The 10,575-nt window shown below is 37.5% G+C and overlaps 1 protein-coding gene across 1 annotated transcript; it reads left to right on the plus strand.

The window, feature by feature from the left end:
* The first annotated feature begins 356 nt into the window (after positions 1-356).
* Positions 357-4,531, plus strand: LOC131052349 (EIN3-binding F-box protein 1). The gene has a single exon (XM_057987002.2). The coding sequence runs from the start codon at positions 484-486 to the stop codon at positions 2,200-2,202; it is 1,719 nt and encodes a 572-aa protein (XP_057842985.2). The 5' UTR covers positions 357-483; the 3' UTR covers positions 2,203-4,531.
* The last annotated feature ends 6,044 nt before the right edge of the window (positions 4,532-10,575 follow it).

The raw sequence follows: 10,575 nt of genomic DNA on the forward strand, positions 1-10,575 counted from the left end.
AAAAACTACACAGCTGAATCTTGATAGGAATATCACAATTCGACTTGATGTGGTAAAATATCTCCTACTTATCACTTGATGAGCTAAAAGGGCTCTATGATGAATGGTCCATCAAACACAACACTCGCTGAAGGTTTTGCAAACGAGGTTGCAAGCTGAGTGGGCTTAACCTTGAAAGAAACTCCATGATTAAGCACGCTCTAGTTGGAGTAGTGAGTCAAACTACACAATTCAATGCTGATAGCAATATCACAATGATAACATTTGTTAATTTCTAACTAGGCCATTCCATCAAAATGGGAATTGGCATGGGTATGCAAATCTCACCGTTAAAATTTCAAATTACTATTTTGTCCCTCATTTTAACCACAGTAAGATGGTGAGATATATAGTTGAAAGACGATTTAGAAGTCTCTCAGCAGAAAAAAATCCTGTTTGAATCGCAGTTTCCTCAATTCCGAAGAGACAGCTGAAGAAGAATCAATGGAGAGCAGCATGGATATGGCGACGAGAGATGGTGGACTGGTGTCCCGCATAGTAACGCGCCTTCACGATACGCATGATTTGCTCTCGGCATCCATGGTCTGCAAAGCCTGGAACGACGAGGTCACATGGAATGCACTCTACCTTACTGTTAGGTCACGTACATTACTTCCCTCACTAATTCTGCGCTTTAAAAATATTACAAAATCAAACCTTACTCAGTGCTGTGATCAATTGGAAGACACGGATCTGCAGATGATCTCTGCATCTTTTAAAACCCTAATTACACTGCAGTTGGGGAATCGGGAGCAACCCCAGGAGCGAATTTCTAATATAGGTTTTATAGAATTTGTTAGAAGTTGTACCATGCTTGAACATGTTGTTCTTTCATCTCTGCCCAATTTGCTGGATTCGGGCATTGCGGAGTTGGCTAGGGTTTGTAAGAGGCTTCGGACCCTCAATCTCGAGAACTGCAAGAATTTGTCAGGAAATGCCCTAGCATCCCTTTCAGATTGCAAGAGTCTGCGTGAATTGAGTTTAAAGGGTAGTTTAGGGTTTACTCCATCATGCTTGTCGGAAACAGGACAGAATTGTCCAATGCTTGTGAAGATCTGTCTTGAGATTGATTTTATGGACATTAGTTTGGGCTTGAAGTCTCTGGCTCTGCATTGCATCCACCTTCAGGAATTGTCTTTAAAGTTTAGTCTTGGTGACTTGGGAGAATTATCACAGTTTTCTACTTTGATTTCGCTGCACATAGATACAGATCAGCCAATGTTTTTCGATGCTCTGATAGCAAACGTCGCTGCATCGAACAGGGGCCTCAAAGAATTTGTGTACAATAATTGGCATTGCCCTTTGAGTTATGCAGCTACAACGGGGCTTGTGCAGAATTGCAAGAGTCTTGAAAAACTTTGTTTGGTGGCATCAAGATTGACCGAGTCTGCATTGTTGTGTATAATGCAATGTAGGGCTCTAAAATGCCTTGCACTTCAATGTTTCGGCAGCGAAGGGCAAGGTCTGGCTGCTATTGGTCTTTGTGGGATGCAGTTAAAGGAATTCTCTCTTAGATTTGGAAGGGGGATCAGGGATGTGGAATTGGAGACTTTGATGATGCATTCCAACCAAGAGTTGGAACAAATCGATCTATATCACTGTCTAGGACCTTCCTCAAGGGGGTTCTCTACGATAGGTCTTTGCCCTAATCTGCAAAGTTTGGATCTGAGTTGGACAAATGTAGATGATTTAAGCTTGGCTACTATAGCAAATGGTGCAAAAATGCTTAGGCATTTGAGCCTGGTTAATTGTGAGGTTGTGAGTGATATGAAGGTATTGTCCAATTTCAGGGCATTGGAGCATCTGAATGTTGACCAATGCCCATTTGTTACTGATGAGGGGCTTGATTTTCTTGCTGCCAGGTGCAGCAAGCTGGCTTATCTAAGCTTAGCGTCAACAATGATAACAGATACTGGTCTATCGTACCTTACATCTTGCAGTTCATTACGGTCATTGAGAATTCCTTACTGCAGACATGTTCAAGGTCCTGGTCTGGTTATATTAGCGTCAAAATGCAATTGGATACAGAACCTGGTCATAAGTAATCGCTTCAGGAATGCATCCGTTTTAGAAGATTTAAGAAAACATTGTTGCATGGTACACTTTGAAGTGGATGACATGGCTCTTATTCCGTTTGCTTTTGGTAGAGCTGCAGATGTATAATATGTATAAAGTAAAAATTGGTTCCGGTCTAAAGCTGTGAGGAAGCAAAAGCATCCAAATAGATTAATCATTAAATAACAGTGGCGTGTATGTAATAATTGGAGGTAGCTGACATAGATTTTCATTTCATGTCCATTCCACATATTTCATGTTCAATATTTTAAAGTTAATCGATCTGTTGTGTCCATTGTACTTAATATTACGAAATTAATAAAATATGTTGTACCCATTGTATTTAAATTTGACTTGACTATTGAGGTGTATAATTGACTATATGGGTGCATCCATACATTGTATGTGGATGGAATGGTGGAGATCCATTCTCATGTATTTAAGTAAACCTTCCCCATTGTGTATGGTGCATGTTTGAGCCTAAGCGTGTGTAATGTGTTCTTGTTTGATATAGTCACATGTTTTGTCTTTTGAGGAAATTGCATTTAAGCCTTATGTTGTTGCCTTCATTTTACCTATTTTTGTTAAGTCTGAATAGCTCTGCTGTTATCCGTGTACTTACAGGACTTCTATAATTGTTTTTTTTTAAGTTCTCCTTTCTATTATTTTGTTGACAAAGCGAGAGCAGTGCAATGACAATCAACTATCTTTTCAAGTAGTTTTGCTTGTGTCATTAGTACTTGTTATGATAAACCTTTATAACCTTTACCTTGCCTTCTAGATCGATACTGATGGATCAACTTCTTGAATTATCAAATAGCAAATGATTTCTTCACCATATTCGTATGTGCCATCAATGAGAACATTAGAAGATGACATTCAACTTACTCTTTACTTAGCTGCAGATTGTATTCCTTCTTTTGTTCGTGGAAATTCATTTAAATGGGACTTCACCTATTACAAGGGGAATGCGAAGTCCTTGACAAAATCATTTTGGTTCAGAAATATAATTTCCGTGAATTGTTACAGCACAAATTAAAAAACTGCATTTTTTGTACATACTATGCAAATGGATATTTCCATACTCAGAGATGGCATATGTTTCAGATATGGGAGACCGAGACTGGGATGGGGATACCATTTGCCGAAAAATAGTAGAGAGGTACTAGAAGATGGAAAAATATATAAAATGAATAAATTATATAAATTTCAGAATTTCAGTTTTAGTGTTTCCTCTCTTATGTAGTTATTAGCACTAGCTAATATCATGGAGTCCCATTCTGCCCTTCCTAAATCAATTGATAAAACTTTTGTGCGCAAAGTTATCTCAAGGCTTATTAATCCTTTTTTTTGTACCAGTTCTGCTTCTGTATTTTATAAGAAAATATAATGTTACAAAATGACTGGTTACATTTCATGCCAAATTTACAAAGTTACATTTCAATAGCCAGAGCTTTTCATTAGTTCTTTAAGCTTTTTCAACTAGTTGTTAGTACTTGTAGAAAAAAAAATAATGTAATTATATGACATTTAGAAAATTTCGTTAGAAAGCTTCCTAATTTTTAAGGGATGCTTCCGGGAGGTGTGTAGACATGTGAGGAAACATCATCTGAAGTCTCTTTACTTATGAAGACATCCCCATTATGTGGCTGCAAGATGGGAACATGTTTTTGATCTAGGTTCTGAGTCTCTGTGCAACAATACAATGAGTGCTTGGGGCCTTGACATAAAACTCCCCTTATTCAATGTTTTTGCAATATGCTAGCAATGTTTATGATTCGATTTCCTGTGTTTTTTGAGCTTGCTGAGGATTAACTTTCTTCCAATGCATCTCCATCAAAGAGAGGAGACAGACTGAGGCAGGAAGCTCCAGTACTTGTAAGCTCACACAAATTTCACTGCAGTATGCAAAGAAAAAAGGGGTTTTAGCAAGAGAGTAGTTGGATGGATATGATAACCTTGGAATTACAAAGAGTGCATGGATTTTTTTTCTATCACGTTAAATAAATCTGGCCCACAGCAGTTAAATCTAAATTAGTAATTTCAATAGCACATGCCGGAGTGACCTTCAATTTTGCAATTTGATTTTTTATTATTTTGGAACTGGCAAAGTCATTACTTATCTGATCAGGCAAACACATTTTTTGTTATGGGTACCTGGAGATGGGATCAAATGCCATTTTTGGGGAATCGAGTTGTGTTTTGAACCTTTGTCACTTATGTAAACTCCCCAAGGTTTACTGCTGGACCAGAGCCACTTTTTCTTTGAATCTTAGCAGGTGTATTTGAGGCGTTATTGCTTCAAAGAACAGGCCAAGACGGTTAGGTACCAACTTTAATTAAAAATTGTTGGATTCTATAATTTTATCACCATGAGATTGTATAAGACTGTCTAAACCCTAAGCAAATAACATGCAACAGCTGCTTGAAATGTGTTTCCCATTCTTTTAAATTCTACTTAATGTGCAAGACTACTTGTTTGTTTGCAATAGGCACGTGTCAAATTGATGAGGCCATGTGCACCAAAATTCACTTGCACGGTTGAAGAGTATTTTGGGAGCAAAAATGACGGTAGACTACTTTCAATGTTTTGAAACGCCATTGGCTACATGGATGTGCAAAGATGTGTGCTGAAATCTCTAACATCTGATGGCTCATGTCTAGATGACGATTTTGTTTTTCATTTGGCAGGAAAAGATCTTGTTATAATTCAGATTATCATTTCTACAGAAAAAACTTTGCTCTCACATGTGAGGAAATTTCCTTTAAAGATAGTTTCCTGCTAAAAGTTCATTTCTTTTTGGTGGAAAGCATAAGGAGACTGCTATTCTCGATTTGAGTTCTGTTCAGAAAAAAGGGGGAATACTTAGTCTCTGTATTTATATATTGTTGGCTCAGTTCTATTGAACAAAATAGTTGTCTTTTGGCTGTTTAAGACTAAGTCTTTGAAGTGTTTGTAGTGTTCCATCAAAATTGCATAACTATGAATGCCTTCTCTCTTGATTCACAGATATAGCTGTACTGTACTGTATAGCGCTAATTCGACATTATATTGCAGTTGTGCATAATTTCACCAAGAGGTGATCTACAATGGCAGCAAAAGCCTTTGTAACAAAAAATTTTGCATGCAAAAAATGACATGCTGATATGGCAGTATCCTGGCACTGGAGAAGAGTGGGGCAGAGACATTAAATATTTCTGCGGGGTGGTGGCAGACTGGAGGTGGGGTGACGGCAGACTGGAGGCAGTGTAGTTATAGCGAATCGCAGGCACTTCATTCCCATTTGTGGCCATTACATTTTGCATAGCATCTCACTTAATAGATGCCTTATTTTGCAAGAGAATGTGGCTGCTGTTGCTAAAATTAGCTTCCACATTTATGCAGCAGCAAGCACATCTATACTCTCACCAGAACTCGTTTAAAACTTTTTCCCTCCAAGATGTGCCTGCCGCTGTAGAAATGTGGAGGACAATTTAGTGATAGTAGCCGTCCACTCTCTTGCAATATAAGGCATCCATTAAGTGAGATGCTATGCAAAATGTAATGGCCATAGATTGGAATGGAGTATTTGTGATTTGCTATAACTACACTACCTCCAGTCTACCGCCACCCTGCAGGAATATGTAACGTCTCTGCCTCACTCTTTCCAGTGATAGGATACTGCTACGTGAGCACGTCATTTGGAATCAGCCCTAAAGTAAAATAGATTTAATTTCATTTAAACACCAACAGGTTGGTTCATTTCCTTTATTTTTATTTTGTTCTCCTTTTCCCTTTGCTTCAAGTCAGCCCTATTTGCTAAAGCGTGGGTGAAGTGGCTATTTAAGGTTGCGATTTGTAGTATAAAGCCCTAATCTCATACGGGGCATTACAGTCTGCTCTTCCCAAATTTGCTTGTCCTCAAGCAATGATGGTTTTTTAACCAAATCTTTGCAAATGCAAGGGTTTCAAATCATCTCTTGGGGATTTGTAATCCTTACATCCTCCATACAATATAATTAGCTTCAGTAACCCTAGTATTACCCTAAGTTGCAATTTGAACTAAACCTGCAACAATATAGTCTAGAGTTGGAAATTGGCAAGGTTCGAAATTTAAGGCAAGTTTTCTCTCATCAATTTTAATTGTAAGAACTGTTTTGGTTGGGCCTAAAGATATCTCTTTGAGACAAAGCAAGGGTGAACTTCCCATACATCGATGACCTTAAATGCAAAGTTCTTTACCAAATAAATTCATAGGGAAGTCAGGATAATTACAATAGAGCGTCCTGAGAATCCCTCCCTCCTAAGCCTAAGCGCAGCACTCCTTGTGCCCCCTTGGCTTCGTGGGACCATTTGGTCACCACCATGAGGTGGCATACTTAGGAGAGGACCTCATCACTATTTCCCTGTATCCCCTTATTCCTTAATCTTGATTGATAGCATTAATCATACATATAGAAATCATTATTTCCTTCATCTAATATGTAAGAGATTATATGAACACATGGAATTATGCATTATTATTCCCATTTAATATATGCGAGAAAACATATGAGCATATGGTGCTAGCTAGCTTATATTAATTCAAGAGTAATTTTAATAGACAATATTATATTGTTAAGAAGGCTCAGATCAGGTGTGATCACTATATATGAGAGTTGTTCATTGATGCTCTGTCCTGACTGCTGGTGTTTATAAATGATCTGCAGATGTAATTCTTCTTGGTCTATGCAGATTATATGTATTTGAATTTTTTATCTAGTTCTTTATTCTGTTTTGCCTTTATATTTGTTCTAAACTTAGAGATTTGAATGATGTTCCATGTATTCCCCTTCTAATATCCACCAAAAACTTATATATCCCTTAATATGCCTCTTTTCCAACAGTCATCTCCCTTTGATTAGGTCGGCCAAAATTAATATAATAATTATTTATTTATTTTTATCCTATCTCCAAGGGGAGCATTGCTAGTAATATGGCAATCGACCCTAAATCAAAATAGATTTAATCTCATCTGAAAACCAACAGGTTTGCAATTATATTTTATTTTTATTTAGTTATCCTTTATTCTTTGCTTCAGGTCAGCCCTATTGCTAAAGCGTGGGTTAAATGGCTATTTAAGGCTGCGATTCATAGTATAAGGCCCTAATCTTAAATGGGGCATTATAGTCTACCCTTCCCAAATTTGCTTGTCCTCAAGCAATGTTGGTTTTTAACCAAATCTTTGTAAATGCGAGGGTTTCAAATCATCTCTCGTGGATTTGTAATCCTTAGACTATCCATGCAATATAATTAGCTTTAGTAACCCTAGTATTACCCTAAGTTGTGAATTTAAACTAAACTTGCAACACCATAGTCTAGAGTTGGAAGTTGGCAAGGTTTGAAATTTAAGACAAGTTTTCTCTCATCAATTTTAATTGTAAGAATTGTTTTGGTTGGTCCTAAGGATATCTCTTCAAGACAAAGCAAGGGTGAACTTCCCATATATTGAGAAGAGAATTAGAAGCATGATACACATGTATGACCTTAAATGCAAAGTTCTTTCCATAATAAATTCATACCTTTTTTTGGTTTACTATTGTTGTTCTCATATTCTAGACCAACAAAAAATAGAATTCATGATGATAGAAAATAGTAATTACAAATATTCATGTAGTAGATATGCCCAACATGGAGTTTACACATAAAAACATGAGGCATACACATGAATATATGCAGACACAATACAAATATTATTAGATCCTTCTTATTGACTAGAATGTATTCATCGATTCATTTTTTTTACCTTGCAATGTTTAGTGAAGAGAGTGTTCCTTTACTTGACAAGGAAACTTTGGGGGCTTGTGAGTTGACATATTACAATTTTTATTGAGGGAGTCTTAGGAATATGGGGGCGTCGTGATTACTAGATTTGTTCCTCCACAAAACTCCATTTGTTAATTGTTCCCTCTTCTTTTGATGGGCTATTCTTAAGATCTCCCTCATCATACCTTGTTTTCTTGTTCGGGTTTCCTTTTGCTTCTTCATTCGATGATGCCTCTATTATATGTATTTGGCTTTTCTTTCCATATATGTGTTTTGGTTCCCACTTCTCTTTGCACTTGTAGCACAAGTGTTTACTTTTAAGGTCCTTTCGATTGCAAATATGTCCAAGCCCTCATACCTCTTTGCATTTAAAGCATAACTTTTTCTTGTGGGTTTCATCTTGTTTACAAGTGTCCTCGTTCTCATTTCTTCTTGCAATTAAAACATAGACCTTTCTTCTTTAGCTCTTCTCGATCATCATAAGAGAGACATGCTTTCTTGCGCTTGTCCTTCTCATAGGAGTGCTTGTCTTTTGATGCCATCCTATTAAAGTGATCCTTTTCCCTTGTTTTGGTGTTAAGTCATGTGGCTTTTAGGATTGCTTCTTGGATTGTGGCAGGGTCCAAGGCACTTACCAGGCTATGGCATGTGTCTGATAATCCTTCTATGAATAGGTAAGTGGGTCTCTCCTTAGATATTTTGGGGATCATAACTGCTAGCCTTTGGAATTTCATGATATAGTCCACAAGGGCTCCCCCTTGCCTTATTCTTGTTAGTTCTTTGAAGTTTTTTTGGGATATGTTTGGCCAAACTTTTCAATGAGTTTTTTCTTGAGGGCATCATAGGTGTTTATACTTCGATGATGCGCCAATCATGTACCAACCCTTCTAGATGCAATATGACAAATGTAATGGCATCTTCCTCTAACATGGGGTTAAGGGCCAAGTAGGTTTCTAGTTTTTGGATCCATGTATGGGCCGTGATTTTTCCCGACCCATCAAAATTAGGGATGGACAATTTTGCTACCTTGTTTTGTAAGTCCTGATCAGGTTGAATCATTTCCTTTCTATGGTTCCTTCTTGCCTCCACCTCACAATACACTATGAATGGGATGCTTCTCTTGACTTCGGGTTCAAGTCTTGCGTATGCTTCGACAAGTTCATTCATATCGGGTGCATTACTCTCCACATTTCCTCTTGATGGCTCCTCCCTAACTAAGAAGGGAGGCCTAGTTGTTCTAGGGGTTGATCCTAGGGTGCTTCAATTGTCACTCTTGGATTGGCTAGGAGTGTCATCCCTCCCATCCCTTGGGTTGGGCCTAAGAGTATTTATGGTGGCATTTATGTTTTGTAAGTCATGGGATGTTTGTTCCATAAAGGCCATATATTCTTATTCCATTTGTTCTCTTCATGTGTTGTCTTTGCTTATTGTAGCTTTCTTCATTTCTCTTTCTAAAGCCCTTAAAGCCCTTTGACTAAGTTGCATTAATCGTTGTTCGTCCCTCAAGTTGTCAAGAACATGCTCTGATACCACTTGTGATGTCCCTTTTTATTAAATGCCCTAATTTTGCCCTAAAATCAAATTTCCAAGGAAGTAGGAGATGGAATAGGGTTACGTACCAACTTCGATCACCTAAATTGAGGTTATGGAAACATGTTAAATAATCATTAAAACAATCATTAAACAAATCTTTGTTAGAAATAGTAAGCAAGACATAGATCTCGTTACTAGGGTTTAGGAACATTAACTTGATTATAAGATAGACATAATTTAATGATGGATCTCAACCATAGGGAGGCTAAGATAAAGGGTATGTTAGGGTGCCTGAATGTTCCTCTACCTTATGCCCAAGAGTGGATATTCAATCCCTCTTGGCTTCATGGGACCATTCGGTCACCACCATGAGGTGGCATACCTAGTGAGGATTCTCGTAGCCATCCCCTCACCATCCTTCCTTTAGCTTCCCCTATGATTTGACTTTCTTAATCTCATAGCCAATCATGATAGGGAAGTTGTGACAATTATAGTATGGTGTCTCGAGAATCCCTCCCTCCTAAGCCCAAGGGCAACACTCTTTGTGCCCCCTTCGACTCATGGGACTATTTGGTCACCACCATGAGGTGGCGTACTTAGGAGAGGACCTCATTGTTGTTTACCCTCTTTTTATCCCCTTATTCCTTAATCCTGATTGATAGCATAAACCATACACATAAATCATTATTTCCTTCATCTAACATGTAAGATATTATATAAACACATATAAAGATTATGCATTATTATTCTCAATCAATATATGTGAGAAAACATATGGACATATGGTGTTAGCTATCTTATATTAATTCAAGAATAATTTAAATACACATTATTATATTGTTGCCAGTGCTCGGATTAGGTTTGATCATTGTATATGAGAGCTTCTACTATTCATTGATGCTCTCTCCTGATTGCTGATGTTTATAACTGATCTGCAGATGTAATTCTTCTTGGTTTATGCAGATTATAAGTAATCAAATTTTTGATCTGGTTCTTTAGTCTGTTTTGCCTTTATAGCTGCTCTAAACTCAAAGATTTGGATAATGTTCCATGTATTCCCCTTCTAATGTCTCAACTGAGTTTGTTTCGAGACAACTGCTCTTAGTTTTTCAATCACCTACGACATTTCTATTTGCCTTCTGTGTTTTGATTGACAAGATTCT

This window comes from Cryptomeria japonica, chromosome 2 (genome assembly GCF_030272615.1).
Source record: "Cryptomeria japonica chromosome 2, Sugi_1.0, whole genome shotgun sequence".
NCBI classification, from domain to species: Eukaryota; Viridiplantae; Streptophyta; class Pinopsida; order Cupressales; family Cupressaceae; genus Cryptomeria; species Cryptomeria japonica.